The sequence below is a fragment of the Lissotriton vulgaris genome, chromosome 2_1, assembly GCF_964263255.1.
Source record: "Lissotriton vulgaris chromosome 2_1, aLisVul1.2, whole genome shotgun sequence".
NCBI lineage: Eukaryota > Metazoa > Chordata > Amphibia > Caudata > Salamandridae > Lissotriton > Lissotriton vulgaris.
Window position 1 is genome coordinate 337,267,468 of NC_141687.1, and position 17,426 is coordinate 337,284,893.

Sequence of the window (17,426 nt, forward strand, 5' to 3'; positions counted from 1 at the left end):
CTAGCGCATTTGGCCGACAAGGGTCTAGCGTATAGGACGATCAATGCTATTCGATCGGCGATTTCTGCTGGCCATGATAACATCGATGGCCATCCGGTAGGGGAACATCCTTTTGTGTGCCGGCTTCTGCGAGCTATTCGCCTCGCGCTGCCGCCAGAACCCAGGTACTCCGTCCTTTGGGACGTCAATTTGGTTCTGAATTTGTTCCTGTCGTGGCCGGCCAATTCCTATCTGTCTCTTAAAGAGCTGTCGACGAAGTTAGCCATGTTGTTATGTTTGGTTTCTTGTAGACGCGTCTCTGACGTGCGCGCGCTGGATGTCTCTGCACGCATTTTTTCCCCGGATGGGGTTACTTTTACCGTGGGCCGACGCACTAAGACGTCGTCGCGTTCCATTTCTTATCCAGCCTTTCTTGACACTCCTAAGTTGTGTGTCGTGCAATGCCTCAAAGCATATGAGGACCTGACCTTGGATCTGCGCCCTCCGGGCGAGCGTCAGTTGTTGATTGCCCTGCGGAAGCCACACAAAGCTGTCTCCTCCCCCACTATTGCTCGGTGGGTGCGATGGGTCATGCAAGAAGCGGGCATCAATACTTCTCTCTTTGGAGCACACTCCGCCAGGGGGGCCATGGCCTCTAAGGCATTCTCGGTGGGTGCTCGTCTGGAGGACCTAATGCGAGCAGCGGATTGGTCCTCGGATTCCACCTTCAAGAGGTTTTTTTTAAGCCGGTGGTGGATTTGGCTCAGTTGGTGGTAAGTAAGCTTTAAACTAGCATAATCTGAAGCCTCCGGTCCTGACATAGAATCGAAATTTGCCTAGCTTACGTAACGGTAAGTTTCAATTCTATTAAGGACACGGAGGCGAGGATTATCCCACCCAGGCCACAGTGGTGTCTCTACCCACCCGTATAGCAGTAAGTAAAGCGTTTTCCTTTACATTGTCAGTACTGTGTTAATCACTGAATGCTCCTCGCCTTGTTGTCGCATTCCTGGGCCACCTCGCTGATGCTGTTCCTTTTTTGACAGGCAACGACGGTGCTAAACAGGACCAATGAGGTTCAAGCGTGATCTGCGCGAAGAAAGAGGAGGAAGATGATGAGAAGTCCGGTTATATAGTGATGATGGACAGTGTGGAAGGACTATGGACTATTGTTATGCAAAGAGACTCTTGGGAGTTGTTGTTTGATTTGTTGAACATTACGTCAATGCTTTATGTTTAAAGCATTTTTTTGTTCTTATTATATCTTTTCCTAAGCTGCTGTGGAGTCTTTATGTTAATAAAGCGAAGGAAGATATAGCATAATCCTCGCCTCCGTGTCCTTAATAGAATTGAAACTTACCGTTACGTAAGCTAGGCAAATTTCGATTCCTCTACCGGTGCAAAGTGGAGCAAGAGAAAATAGGATGAAAAATACTCGTGCCACTGCAGGAGTGCTTGGGAAAATTCAGACCTAGGTTCAAAATTGACAAATCAGCCAGGTTGATTTGCCTAATAACTTAAAGACATTTTGAAACTGGTGTGCATGTTATTAAAACTGAGGAGACATGCTTTACCTTCAGAGAAGAGGGTTAACTGAGCTCGGAATGAGTGGTCCTGCTCAGGTGGCATTGAAATGCGTCAATCTAAAAGGCTAGAGCATCTTTTACATTGTTTAGCCTTTCAGAGTCCCATGTCTGCCCATTTTTCAGATTTGTTGACATGCTAACACGCTAGCTTTGGAAGATAGAAGAGGGTAAATGAACCCAGGAAACGGCCGGCCAGCCACAAATGCTCCACTGATCTGATGCAGCAGTAAATCTTGAACAACTTAACTTTCCATTGCTTTGTCAGCAGGGAATTTGAAAAAAATGGATAATAGCAAGGAAGACCCATCCAGATGATTTCACTGGTCCAAAACATGTAAGACGCAGCATTACTGGTCTATAGCACTGGAGAGCTGAAGGATGTGCCACTCATTACCAACAGTGACAGTAGGTACCAAAAATGGGTAGCAACCTTTTAAAAACGAAGCGAAGATCTCTAGTAAATCCTTTGTAGCAACTGAGCACCTTACAGCAGAGCCATGAGTGAAAATAGCAAGTTTGAAGTTGGCATACTCTAGAATGGTTCTATTACAATTCCAGAATAACAAACAGTTTCACGACATGCACGGCAGGACATTTTATACATCACAGGCCAGTAGCACACTCACTGGGGCACCTTCTAACCGCTAGGACGGACTAGCAACAAACTTTAATGATGACCTGAAGACGAATTCCACTACCAGAAGCCGAACTCACCTGGCCAGCAAGATGCCCTGGTATTCTTCCAGTTGTCTCATGAAGCTTGGGTTAGGCTTGGTGACATGGCGCCTTTCCTTCACATATTCGAAGGCCCGGTCCAGGTTCCACCCATACTCCTTCATGGCATAAGCAATAACAGTGGAGGCGGATCGGCTGACACCCATCTTGCAGTGCACCAGGCATTTTGCACCATGTTTTCTGTCCAGGAGAGGAATATTACCATTAGCACACATACTCTTCTTTTCAGTGAGTCCCACAAAGTGTGTAACAACCAGAAAGCAATGTAGGAACGGCATCAGAGTCGAGCCCAGTGGCACCGGCACACTGGCATTTGTGGCGCACTACCCTCAGCTTTAGCCTTTCCAAGTTTCTTAAAAACATGTTCCTATTAACCAAATCTTTGTGGAGGCGAACATTTTAAAACAAGGCATCAACAAGAAAGAGGAAAGGCATTTATTGTTAAAACAATCATGTAAATGTCTCTGAATAATTTTGTATGCCAAGGTGAGTGTTTACGTGAGGAAACTGTGTACAGAAGCTAGATAGGGTATTTGTTTTAAGATGTGGAGAGATTTCTTAGGGTTAAATTCTGAGTGACCAAACCAAAACTTCGATGAGCCAAATTAATTTATTGGTGGGGGCGAAAGGAAAGTGACTCAGTGCTACATTAGATAACTAGAATTATGACTTCTTTCTATAATTAGTTGTTTAGAGTCCCTATTAGGTTGAGGAATGACAGAGTCGAAGATATGAATCTACTGAAATAAAGAACCATTTGCATGCAACAGGCACACTTACTTTGCTTTGGAGATGAATTTGTAGGTGTCATTCCAGTAGGCGAGCAGGTCGGTGGCCTCCTCGTCATATACCCGTATGTTGTGGTATTCGAAGACCCCAGGGAAGAAGTTATCAATCTCTCGTGTGACATTCAAGATGTACCGTACCCTGCAAGGAAACAAAGGGTTAAGGAGAATTCTTAATTAAGAACCACATGCAAACAGAAGATCCAAGTCTGTAACTAAAGACTCCCCCTGTGTTCCTATATAGCAATGCCATGCCAATGAGTCACACTGAATGCAAGCAACTGTATAGGAGAAATGGAAAATCCCTTCATTGTGATTCTGGTACTCCGCCTTTGCTCCCACCCACCTTCATGAATGTTTGGGTAATGGCTGCCCTGCATGTCTGACCAGTCTAAACAAAATCAAGTTTGCCACTTAATAGAATGTGCAGTTTCCATGCAAAGTACTCCCTCCCCCTGTGCTTGTGAGAGCCACCCTTACAGTGCATCATGGTGCACACGATGTTTCATCCATGCAAGGGTTCAGCATAGCGTATGCTAGAAGTGGGGATGGCACGGAGATTTTGTGAAGGGGAAGAGCAAAGACTAAGATTGCCCACAATCACCATGAGGTGATTCTTTCATACTCTGTTGAACTGCTCTCTCTTTCTCACAGGCTGGAAATCTGGTTTCACAACTCTCGAAGCTCAGAGATGGGTGATTACACCCAATTAGACTACAAGTAAACAAGCTGCAAGACAACGACGCAAAATAAAGAAAATCCAGACGACTACAGATGTGAAGCAAACTTCAGGCATTAATATTTGTGGAAAGACCCAGTTTAAGAAGAAAGTTCAACCTTTTTGACTGATTTTCCACTTGTGCAGACTGTGGCGCAGTTAGCGGAGATGCTTGCTTCCACAATTCTCTTCCCCTTCACACCGGACACTAATGACAGAATGTTATTGTCAAACCACTGGGGTACAGAGAGAAAGAGACAAAGTTCTTGCCTGTTTTTTAGGCTACCATAAAGGTGTGGTCTGTGAACACGGGAGATCTTTACCAGTAAAAGAGAGGAAGGGGAGGTAGGCCTACAAAAACAGTCTAAGTACCAGATATCCAACTGGGTGCAACTGTTGGGGATGCACAGGTAAGAGGTGGAGTGCAGAGGTGCAAAGAAACTCTCAGGCATGAAGTGCTCAAACATTCCCAATTACAGTGTCCTTTGTATTTCATTAAGTGCTCAAACATTCCCAAGTACAATGTCCTTTGTATTTAAAGATGTGTTTGGTCCTGCCTGTGATGCGTGAATTTCTCAAGCAGTTGGGAAGGAGGAAAAGCAAGAAATCAGCGCATGACCCTTGAGCTCCACTGTAGTAGCCTGCCATGGGAATAAAGACCCTAAAGGAAGAGTCAGAGAGAGGGTCCACAGAGGAAGAGTGGGAATGGAGGTTTGAGGACAAAGTGGGAATGGAGGCACTCAGGACAGGAATGCGACTGATGAGAAAATATGGGAGTGAGGGCTAGTGAAGGAAGAACATGGGCCTAGGAGGAAGACGTTGTTTAAAAAAGTTTCTGATAATAAACTAGGGCAGGTGAATACACAACAATGCCTTTCCCAGTTGTTGTGGTCACCAGTACATGCATGAGTTTACAAGCCATCACCTGTAACAGGCGGCTGACTGTGAAAGGATAGATGCACTGAAATGGGCCGGAACACAGGCCCCAGCTTGGCAGTTCTTGAAGGGGAAGACACAGGACATGTTTAGACAACTTAAAACACAATGCGGAACGAACAGAAATACCATATCCCCATATAGGTGCAGGCTGGATTCGTGCTCAGCTGAATGGGCCTGTGATATCATCATAAATGCTCTGGTGTATCCAGATAAATGGGCTAGCGAAACACAAGGGTGCTCGCCGTATGCAGATTCTCGCTGATGCAAAGAGAATCTCTGCCAAATCCACGTCCGCTCTACTACATAATGTGGTGATCATGGGGAAGTTCCCTCTTGGGCACGGCGTCCAGATATGGAACAAAAAAGTGCACATTTAAAGTAGGCTTACAGAAGTAACTGTCTAACCATGAATCAGTTTAGGAAAAGACGAGTATGTCAAACACTCCCATTCTAAATAATGCACGAACCAGCCATTACTTGGATGTATTCCATAAGCAATGTCGAAATAAAAGGATCATTGACTGATGGGATTATGGGTAATATTTTTAACGACTGGTGAGGCGTTGAAAGGGCATGGAGGAAAGAGGGGTTTAAGGCCGAGGCAAGGCTTGCAAATGACTAAGGAGAGGTCCACGACAGCAAGGTAAACTAGCTGGAACTGCAGTGGGAGTACAGTGAGCATTGCAAGAAAGAATGGCCCTCCTCTAATGTCAGTCCTCAACAAATCGACCCTTGCGAAAGCAAATCAAGAGCACCAACCCCACTGTTGCACTTTACTACCCCATTGAGAACCCACATGAAGTCCAGCAGGAATCCTGCTTTCTCGATAGTGGGTGGTCCTGGTACTACACACATTAAGCTTTCATGAAAATGTCTCCAAGGAGGTTGGCTCAGGTTTCCCCCAACCCAGAGGCATAAAGGACTTTTGGTCGTCTGGGTCTAGGCAGTTCAATCTGTTTTTTTTAAGCCTCAAACAGGAACACAATCATTTCTTCACTGTCTAAACAATTAGAAAGTGTCACAGGCTATGCCAGTCAGTGATGAAGATCCTTTGCTGGAGTGAATTGGCCAATCCCAGGCTGTAAGTCAGTCTGGGGAAAACAAAGTGGCACAGGGACACAGAGGAGGTGTTACTTTACAAGTTTACCAGTGACTTGTTATCATGACTAGAGGATAAATCCTACAAAAGTTATCAACACTGAAATTACCCGGAAGCAGTGTAGACTATTTTCCAGGGAGCCCAGATCGTGCCAAAGATAATAAGGGATGGTCATAGTAAATATTTCTCCGTCTGCTTCCTTGAGCTCCGACAGGTATTGGAAACCCAGGCCTCTGAAGGGAGATGACATGGTTTCTGATGTGTCGCACTGACCTCCCCCACCACCAGCAGGGCAAAGATCTCACAGGTGCTATTGATACAGACAGCGACACCCTCCATGAGGGGGCGGCGCGGTCATTCACAGATCTTCCACCCTCCCACATCTCAAACCTCACAGCAACCAATAAATGACCAAGTGTGCTAGAACCATGGCCAGCGGGGTGCACTTAACTCACCCTCTGTTCTGCAAGTCTTCTAGATTGGAAGCGTTCCACTCCGAGCCCTGAAAGACAAAGATAGAGTGCTTAGAAAATATTAGCGCTGGAAGAAAGGGCGCAGGGTTAGACCTCAAGAAGGATGGGTAGGGAGCTAGCTGGAGGAAGATGAAAGAACAAGAGACAAGGATTCAGACCACACGCACAGCAAATAATTGCCATGCTATTGAAAAAAGTTTGAGAAAATAACATGTCATGCAGTAGAAAGTATGAACAGGAAGAAACAGTTGTGCAAGCGCTATTCAAATGTCAAACATAACAAGCAGATAGTGAGGTTATGCAAATTTCTAAAGAAAAACACTTCCCTGGGCCACCCCCATTCACCTCTAAGAGTACGCATTACATCTAAGGGCCTGGGACGCATGCATCACATCCGGTGTTAATTCTAAGGCCAGAACTCGGTTCCCAACAAATTCTCCTGACTTTGCCGCAGTGCAGCGGCACGAATACCAGAGTCCATAGCAGGAAGGGCTGCAGTGGTCCCCAAGAACACTCAGGGTGTGCTGGGCAGTGTTTATTTGAAGGGCTGCAGCGCATGGAGGCAGAAGGCTCCCCCTCACCACCTTCACCCGCTAGGGTGCTTTGCTCCAAATACGTCACGTCATGGGTTTCTTTGGTCAGGAGCCCAAAGTCAAAGGCAACACAACCTTTGACTCCACACTCGACTATATCTTTGTTCATCTTGCGTCACCTCACACACCAGCCAAGAGACGAACCAAGATAAGAAGCTTCACTTTCTCAGACTCCAGTGAAGGACAAGCTGCGTCACATCCGTGCCTGGAATCTGCACAGAGGTCTGTGGGGAGGAGGCAGCCGGGTCCCATTTCCCAGCAAACGAATCCCGCAGCTCGGGCTGAGGCCGTGGGATGGAATACGCGGCATTTCCTCTCAGCTTGGCCTCTCAACTTCCTAGTTCAAATATACGCTCTGCCCTCTCCAACCTCCGATAGCAAAACAAACTGAAATGGAAGGAGAGAAGAGCGGCGGAGGCGCGGCCAGACTTTCCACCCGTGCTCAGGACACTCCTTTGAAGTAACAGACAATGAAAGCCGTGCTGCTCTGGCGCACTGGCTGATCCGGGAGGGAGGGGCGGCACAGGAAAGTGCTGCAGAGTGCAGTTGTGCAGAGAACATTAGAGTGGCAGAGTGGAGCAATGCAGAGTGCAGCGCCATAGAGTGTAGTGGCGCACAGTGCATTGGCGTACAGTGCAGTAAATGGCATAGAGTGGAGCAATGTAGAGTGCAGCGCCATAGAGTGTAGTGGCGCACAGTGCATTGGCGTACAGTGCAGTAAATGGCATAGAGTGGAGCAATGCAGAGTACAGTGCCATAGAGTGTAGTGGCGCACAGTGCATTGGCGTACAGTGCAGTAAATGGCATAGAGTGGAGCAATGTAGAGTGCAGCGCCATAGAGTGTAGTGGCGCACAGTGCATTGGCGTACAGTGCAGTAAATGGCATAGAGTGGAGCAATGCAGAGTACAGTGCCATAGAGTGTAGTGGCGCACAGTGCATTGGCGTACAGTGCAGTAAATGGCATAGAGTGGAGCAATGTAGAGTGCAGCGCCATAGAGTGTAGTGGCGCACAGTGCATTGGCGTACAGTGCAGTAAATGGCATAGAGTGGAGCAATGTAGAGTGCAGCGCCATAGAGTGTAGTGGCGCACAGTGCATTGGCGTACAGTGCAGTAAATGGCATAGAGTGGAGCAATGCAGAGTACAGCGCCATAGAGTGTAGTGGCGTAGAGTGTAGTGGAGTACAGTGCATGGGCGTAGAGTGCAGTAAATTGCATAGAGTGGAGCAATGCAGAGAGCAGCGCCGTAGAGTAGTGGCGTACAGTGCATTTGCGTAGAGTGCAATAAATGGCAGAGTGGAGCAATGCAGAGTACAGCGCCATAGAGTGTAGTGGCGCACAGTGCATTGGCGTAGAGTGCAGTAAATGGCATAGAGTGGAGAAATGCAGAGTACAGTGCCATAGAGTGTAGTGGCGCACAGTGCATTGGCGTAGAGTGCAATAAATGGCAGAGTGGAGCAATGCAGAGTACAGCGCCATAGAATGTAGTGGCGCACAGTGCATTGGCGTAGAGTGCAGTAAATGGCATAGAGTGGAGAAATGCAGAGTACAGTGCCATAGAGTGTAGTGGCGCACAGTGCATTGGCGTAGAGTGCAATAAATGGCAGAGTGGAGCAATGCAGAGTACAGCGCCATAGAGTGTAGTGGCGCACAGTGCATTGGCGTAGAGTGCAGTAAATGGCATAGAGTGGAGAAATGCAGAGTACAGTGCCATAGAGTGTAGTGGCGCACAGTGCATTGGCGTAGAGTGCAATAAATGGCAGAGTGGAGCAATGCAGAGTACAGCGCCATAGAGTGTAGTGGCGCACAGTGCATTGGCGTAGAGTGCAGTAAAGGGCATAAAGTGGAGCAATGCAGTGTACAGTGCCAGAGTGTAGTGGCGTACAGTGCATTGGCGTAGAGTGCAGTAAATGGCATAGAGTGGAGAAATGCAGAGTACAGTGCCATAGAGTGTAGTGGTGTACAGTGCATTGGCGTAGAGTGCAGTAAATGGCATGGAGTGGTGCATAGTAGAGTGCAGTGGCATAGATAGAGTGGTGTAGGATAAAGTGCCATGGCATAGAGTGGTGCACAGTAGAGTGCAGTGGCATAGAGTAGAGTAGAGTGTTTCAGAGTGAAGTGGTGCAGGATAAAGTGCTGTGGCATAGAGTGGATTTGTGTAGTAGAGTACGGTGGCATGGCCCAGAGTAGAATGCCAGATTGCAGTAGAGTGTAGTAGAGTGCACAGACATGAAGCGCAGTTTGTAGAGTGCCATAGAGAGCACTGGTGTTAAGTGTAAAGCAGAGTTGCAGAGAGTGCAGTGGTGCAAAGTATTTGGAGTAAAGTGAAGTAGAGCGGAGTGGTGTTCAGTGCAGTGGCACGGAGTTGATCGTTTCAGAGTACAGTGAAGCAGTGCACGTAACAGTACAGTGTCAGAGTGCAGAGTAGTTGCGAGTGGCAGTAGAGTGGATTGGCAGAGTGCACTGGCGTGGAGTGGCACAGAGTAGAGTTCATTGGCGTAAAGTGCAGTGGCACACAGTACAGTGCTGCAGAGTATTGTGGGGGTAGAGAGCGCTGGCGTAGTGTAGAGCAGACGAGTCGAGTGAAGTGGTGTAGAGGAGTCGAGTGAAGTGCATAGAGTAGAGTGCAGAGACATGGTGGGGAGTGGTGCAGAGTGGGGTGGGGTAAACTGAAGTATGCACGGTGTGGTAGCGCACTGCCATAACAGACAACACATCTACAACTGAAACAACCATTAAATTTGCAGACATGCAGTTTTATCAACAAAAGTATACAGTGCACAAACAATGTGTGGAATTGTTGTCAACTAGTGTATTGATTTGTTTAGATATTAAAATATTTGTCTTCAAAAACACTTCAGAATTACCAAAAATGTGCTTCATGCGAGCTTTTCTACCTATGACATATTCTAAAATATCTGCACCGTTCATTTACAGAGATTTACATTTTGTTGTGTGCTAGGGAAAAAAACGTAGGCCAGTCGCCCAAAAGCTCACCACCAGTGGCCAGCATGATTGTTGTCACTTAAATCCTCTCACTTTCAAGTCACAGAAAGAAAAGTAAACACTAATCTTCCTAGAAGACAAAACCTGACATTTGACCTCGGTCTTTGAATGCACAGCAAATGTGACAAGATAAGAACAAGATTTAAAGGCCTGTTTACAGAATTCCAGTACTGGTGGAAGAATACAGTAAATATGGTTTGGGCCACAATACTCAAGTAGAGAAGGTGTACCCAGGTCAGAGACTGCTGCGGTAACCTGCAGCTAATCAAGAACACAAACCCCTCTCCTCTCCACTTGATCACACTGTCCTGGACTTGAATATTGAGATGTACTGTTTACAATTTAACATTCCTTCCCCTAGTCCGTTTTAAAATGGTCTCTGGAATTATTGAGGTGCATGGAAAATGGTTGTTTAAGACAGACAACATATCTGACACAAACAGTATTTGCCTGGGCAGTAGAACAGATACCTCACTTTGTTCAAAGTCAGATGCGTGATGGCCAGCCAATCCTGGCTTTTATATCACTAACTATTCTAGCACTTGTAGACTAGTTTATAGGCAAAAAAGTATGAGAGAAAAAACCATAACGGAAAGTGATGCGAGCTAAAATAGCTAGGTTGGCAAAACATTTACATCTATTTGGAAATTAATCCAAATAATCACTAGAAAAATATGCTAATGAGAAAGAAAAAAGGCAATTCACTGGATAACTGACATACACATCATTCGCATCCAGGGGAGACAATTCCAAAAGATCGTCCTTTGTATTTTTGACACAAGAGTCCAGGGAACATCAACTCGTAGGGCAGGACACTACTTCCAGCAAATGCAACCACAACCTTTTATCTAATTATCTGGAAATAAGGTGGAGAGGTAGGGGGTAAGGGCTTAGGGCACATCAGTATGTGGAAGAGCACTTGTAAAATGCTCGACTAGGGTCTATCATAGCATGTGGAAGTGGGAAAATGCTATTTAAGGAAAATGCACACAAAATCCTTTAAAATGCCTTTTAAGATGCTTCTGCTCATAAAAATACACTTTTTCAGCACTACGGATAGAATAAGTTATACGCTATCATTTTGTCTACGTGGATGTTTTAGAAGCTTGCATTGATCGATTATGCAGCTCCACCAAGATAAAAGGTAGAGGAGACCACTGCGTTCATGCCAACAGCGGAGATTTGTCATTCATTGACGGGACAAGTGTATGCAAAATTCCAGAGAAGCGACACCCTAATGGAGACTAGTGCCCCACTCTTCTATCACACAGATGCATGTACCATCAGATGTGGGAGAGAATTGTAATGATTTTGGGAGACAGTGGAATGTTTCTTTGTTTTTCACTTCCCGAATTTGCCCTCGACCATGGAAAGGCCACAAGCCGCCAAGAGGACCGAATGAACAGGAAGCAGCGCATGGGATTTCCAGTAGCTGTGACGTGCAGTGGAAAAGTGCCGTACAGGGAAAACTCATACATTTGAGATGATCGTTTAATTTGTTGCTAAACGGAACAGGACAAAAGGGGGATTTTCAATGGTAAGAGCAACCACTCCTTCCACAGGGGATTCATTTTTGCTGTGAACATTTCATTGTTGCCATCAGACTCGGGAATACCCTCTCAACACAAGCAAAGACCGGAGATGAAGAGTTAAAGGGGACCATCTGTCTCTGAAGGAACAGCAGTGCTTGAACAGAGCCGGTGACCAGACTAACAACTCACTGTCTCCCTGTTTCTGGGCTGTTTCCCAAGTTCCCGACAAACTAGACAGTGCCGCCTACATCGATCAGCAATATTCATCAAAAGTTCCCTTCTTTGGACCTCGCTCCTTCTGCCCCAACATGTTAACGGGTAAAGTTTCTTCCAAAGGAACCATCGAGCCTGCTCTCAGAAAAGCGAGTCCCTTTTTCAGAAAATGAAGAAACGCGCTTACATCACTTCCACTCTCACTAATTTTGATCTTTGAAAGACCGCAGTTTAATGAGGTATCACAGCATTGTCGAAGACTGAGAAGGTCATCCAATCAGAGTGGACACTTTCGTAAATAGGGGGGGGGTGCAAGTGTTAAAGGACACTTGTTGGGGGTTCTGTTTCAATGGGTATGCCACGGCTTTCAAGAGATGAAATCCTAGCACAATAGAAAGGAGATAATGCAGAGTTAGTAGATTTCCTAACATACCAGGTAGACGTGGTCAAATATTTCAGTGGGGCTGTCCATCTGTCCGAGGATTATGATCATCTCGTTGTCGATAAATTCCTTAAATTCTCGCAGGTTACAAACCATCTGCATCTCTAACTCGGTACGGATCTGAGGAGGTAAATATAAAAAAAGTGAACAACTGCTCCAAGGAACTAATCTGTTGGGATAAAATGATGCATTAGGAAAGGGAAGTTTAGCAAAGCAACAATAACCTGGGTCATTTATAAAACACTGAAGCAGAACTGTGCTTGACTAACGGTGCTGGTGATCAAAACATTTTATTGACCTCAAAAGGAGGAAATAGGTGAACCTGTAACAAGAAGAAATAAGTGACAGACGCACTTCTGTACCAGGAATTTGACCGGTGGCCGAAGTACTGCAGCATCTGGGATGATGTGGGTAGATGCATTCACCCAACCACATGGTTCGGTTAACGTCAGACTAGTTAGAATAAGCGACATGACACAGGGCTCCAGGGACACAAATAAAGGGCGGCAGCTACTAAGGCATGCTGGGGAGATTAGAAACAAGAGGCCATGTTAGAAAGGAATAAGGCAGCACGTTCCTAGAGATTCTGGAAGACTGCCGGATTGACACACAAAAATAAAACAAAACAATGAAAAACAAAAGAATTAAATACAAAATAAAGTAAAAACTATACTGTACGATGCATGAAAACAGAACCACCAACAGAAAACCGGTGTGAAAAGGAGCAGATAAGACAAAGGTGCAAATCTTACAAAGGAGATAAAAAAATGTTAACTTCTTAGTTCAAAATAATTAACAAAAAGGAGCAACAACAGGCCCCTCTAAGACCTGCATTGCACACGACTGAGGCACAAGGAAGGAGAGTCACACACTGTAGAGAAAAAGAGGTTAACCCAATCATGCAGCAATAGAAGTGACAGAGAAAACGACAGTGAAACAAGGGTTTTAGAAAAACACGGGTGTCAGAGAATGACAGTGAACAGCATGCAGGCCTCTAGAATGAATATGTTCTGTGATGAAAAAGCTGGCTCAGATCCAGACTCAAAGCTCGCAGAAAAGCAACTGAGAAGATCCAGTAAGAGAAAAGAAAGGAGACAAACCCTCAACAAGGGAGCCACTGTAGAAAGTCACCAACAAAGCAGCAACTTTAAAGCAAGATCTAGGCACCCTGGGTGTGGTGACAAAGTACGGATGCATAGCAGACCTGGCACATATCAACACAGCTGTCCAGGAGGATAGCCCTAGACAGCACCCATTGAGCAAGAAAGTACGGCACCCAGTAACCCTCCTCCAGGGGTGACTGGATGCCATGGGCTGCAGGGTTCAGAAGCAGAGCCACGGCACAGTGGAAGGAAACGAGAGACCGATGCAGAATGCAAAGAACTTTATAAAGGTTCCTGAGTGAAGTCCTCCAGCTGGATCAGAGAGATGAACCATGCAGACTGAAATCGCAGACAATCATCGAGAGGAAGTCAGTTCCCAAGAGCATTTATCATATGCTTTGCTACATGTACAGGAAGGGATGCGTGTTGCAAGAACGCAAGGAGAAGATAATGGAAACGTGGCACAAGCATGTACGAGTCAGCAGTGAAATAAATGAGGTACCCTGGGGTTTTCAGATCCGTCCCTATGATTCATGTGCAAGTAACAGAAGCAAAACCTTAGAAGTACACAAAGAATCATTAAGTTATGGGACAGAAGACGACAACAAGTTCTGTGTCACAAGTAACCCGAGGGAGGCACTAATGAGAGAAAGGACAATGTTAAACAAAGTTCATAAAAGTATCAAGGAGATTCAGAGGGGCAGCGAAACTATTAAACGATACATTGTTTAAGAGGCAGGTGATAAGCACACACATATTAGGTACTGCACCCCTGTAAATTCTGGCCCTGGCAATCCCGGGAGGATAAAAATGCACTTTCAAGGTTTAGCTACCTATAGTCGGGAAAATCGAATGAATTGGAAAGGACAGGTAGGTTGCGATGGAACAAACAAAAACGTTCTGTAACAGGCAAACACATTTATACAAATGACGGGGAGGGCAACAACATTTTATATACAAATAGACTGTACAAGTGTCATGGCAAGGATAAAAAGACACAAGACATCGACTTTAATGAGCCGTTCTAGTGAAAGAAGGCGTTGACATGCAGGTTATTTCTAGACACATTTAAAAGAGGTGACATGTACAATGTAGAAACTGCAGGGTGAGTGAGGTCTACAGCAGCTCGTACCCTAAGAAACCGGCAGTCACAATAATAGTGGCCAACTAGGTGCAGTTCAGTCCAGGGAGGCAGTGGACGCCGACAGCAGATGGGAGGGGATGCCAGGATTACTGAACACACAGAGGAGTGGACAGCAGCCTCACAATATGTCCCACACAGGGAGGAAGCAGAGTTGTTTTACACAATGACAAAGGTCACCCGTGCTGCCTTCCAAGCGGAGGGTATCTTTCCACTGGTTATTGATTAATCCGAAATTCATTATATCCATAAGTTACATTTGCATATATTAGGTGTGTAGTTAGCCTAAAATCGAGCAAGGATACAGTATTGAATACAAACTTAGGAGCACCCTCCTCTAAGAGACCGACCACCACACAGAAAAGAGGCGCAAACACCATTCCTGGAAACCCTTGTACAGATGGGGTTTTTTGAGAGCGAGATAGCAGAAGGGACGCTCAAGATGCTTAGAGTAAACAGTTAATCATCAGAGAGACAAAAGAAACTCTTTAATCCGAGACTCTGCCTTGAAGGGTGAAGAGAACACAGATAAGGGTTGGAACCCGATAGCAAGTCTACACGTTTGTGAAAGTGAAGGACAACGTGAACAAAAGTAGACACTTGATGAACTGAAAAGAGACTACCATAAAGAACTAAATGAATATAATGGAATGCGAAGGGGAGGGGGAAGGTGGAGTTCAGTTAAACATTTTTCTTTTACCACTGAGTTTGTCTCTACAGTCAAAGATTTAACAAGTAACAAAGGAGGAGATGTCAATGTACATCATTGTGCACTTGCCTAAATATAATTATTACACATGGATCGTATTTGAGCATCTCAAAAAAAGTATTTTGATTAAAATTAGTTTCTGTACAGCGTTATTTCTTCTAAATCATAATAGACTTTATTATAAACAATAACTTGAAGAATACAAAACAAATCAAAATAAGATGTGTCCGCCACCTACAAAAGGGCTTGTTAAGGTACAAATCACAGACAGGAACCATTCTAAAAACAATACCCTCGCTTACACAGTTTTCTCATGATTGTCAATACCACCAAAAAAAGTAAAACCCGCACACATCCATACACCCCTTCCTCACCTCTTTGGATGTGATGTTCTCCAAATCCTTCTGCATCATTATCTCCCGTAATTTGATCTTAATCAACCGCTCCGTTCGCTCTCTCTCTGTTGGACTGAAAGTACAAGGAAGCACAAGTGAAATTTACGTCATTATTACATTGGGAGTACAGTGTCCCTTACTTACATCAAACAGCCAGGGCGACCACTAAGAGCCGGTCTTACCTGCATGCACCATGGTGCTATTACAGAAGCAGAGACCTCACAGACAATGGTGCCTACGTATCAAGTCTAGCCACTTATGGGGACAATGAAGCCTAGACATCTGCTCAAGGATAGAATGTAAAACAGTATAGACCTCCAGATCGTTCAGTGCCTGTAACAAATGGACTTCCATTGTAAGGCCAGGAAATGCCACTGCATGGTCTCCTGAACATTAGGGTCTGAAGACCTACATCTACATTTATATTTATAGCAGGCACTTCATTGCCACTGACGGGCTCCCATCAGTGGTCACAAAAACATTTTAGTGCAGCATCAACCACCTGGCGGATTTCAGCATAAATACCTTTCCATTTTCAACAGTTTGAGGCATTACAAGATCCATGATGGAATCCAATTCCCCAACACTGAATCCACCACCCTTGCCGGAGAGTAAAGCAACCAGTGCCTACTGGATCTCCTACAAAGGGTCCCTGCGTTTGTTCTTTTTCTCTGCCTCACCTTGCAGGCTTCAATTCCCATTAAACTGCCCAGAAGCCTATTGTGAAGATGAGCTTTTCAGAGGTCTCTGCTGAGGACCAATGGTACCCAACTTACCCCCATTTTGTTCAGGTGACTAACTTTGCCTGGCTGGCAAGAGACTCTGGCTGCTGATAGCATTCCACTATTTTAGGGGTAATCCTGCTACCTGGATCGGGGTGATATCTGCTACCCCCCAACTCCTTTGTACTCCCATTTTGAATGGATACGGTTCACCTATATAAAGGGCCGTTTCTTCACCATAAGTATATAGGTACTGTAATAAAACGAATCTTATCTCTTGTAGAGAATTGTGTGCATTTCAAAAGTTCTTCCCTATGGAATTCGGATACAACATTAAAGGGTATGAATCAGTTGACCCACCGCTGAACAAACCTTGACCACTTCAAGCCTTTTTCTCCATCTGAGTTACCTGGCCAGAATACACACAATTTTCCTCTAGTCCTTCCATGGACATTCTGAACAGCTGACATAACATGACCAGAGGCTTTCCCAGTCTGGATCACAAGGAAATAGCTTTCATCACTAAACATGCATTTCCTGTCAACCTGTATAAAGCGTCTAGAGAAGGATAATCAATGTCAGGACCAGCCTGGCCACCCACCGAAGATCAATGGAAACAGCCAACCTATAGAAGAAATGGAATGAACATCAAGATCCCCTCCAAGAGTAAGGGAGCCAAGCCTTGTGGCCTCCCCTTCCATGCATTAATGGACCTGATGGTTTTGTCACTCAAGAGTGGGATTCAGCCTTGAAGGAGAGAACTAGTGAATCAACTCCTCTTGTCCAGAGACCACTTAGTTTGTGCCATGGTAGCTCTACCTGGTCACGGATTTCTCACCGGCCTCATCAATAACTGCCATGCAATACTCCTCCCCACAGTTCCTTACTCTGTCTCACCTGTGGAAATTAGTATCAGTTCCCTAGGGTACAAGAAGCTGTATTTCTGTTTGTGTTACTAAGACACTCGGGTTGTAGGAGCACAGCCTTTGGTTCATACTGAGGAACCACAGTGCGACCTTCTAATTGAAACAGACCCCTGCCATCCATGCGGCCCTGAATCCATAATATGAAGCCGCTGAGCAGAGACCAGAAGAACGTCTTAATATTTTAAACTTGGTCACCAGAAGCTGATCTTCAGCGGTGGACTTCAATGATATGCTTTCTACTCCTTCTGGTACCGAAGGATGCTTCTCTGACCTCGAGTACACTCTTGGACATATCTTCCCAAAATCCACACTCATTAGTAGAAGGAGAAGG

At 45.4% G+C, this 17,426-nt stretch overlaps 1 protein-coding gene across 4 annotated transcripts in view; it reads right to left on the minus strand.

Moving 5' to 3' along the window:
- The window catches only part of SSH2 (slingshot protein phosphatase 2), a 710,072-nt gene that overhangs the window by 24,041 nt on the left and 668,605 nt on the right, over nt 1–17,426 (minus strand). For all 4 annotated transcript variants that reach the window (XM_086955081.1, XM_086955083.1, XM_086955082.1 and 1 more), the window contains 5 exons: nt 15,427–15,520; nt 12,091–12,219; nt 6,297–6,343; nt 3,081–3,227; nt 2,280–2,480 (listed from right to left, as the gene is read on the minus strand). In XM_086955081.1, the coding sequence (XP_086811207.1) occupies nt 2,280–2,480; nt 3,081–3,227; nt 6,297–6,343; nt 12,091–12,219; nt 15,427–15,520 (618 nt within the window). The remainder of the gene's footprint in view (nt 1–2,279; nt 2,481–3,080; nt 3,228–6,296; nt 6,344–12,090; nt 12,220–15,426; nt 15,521–17,426) is intronic.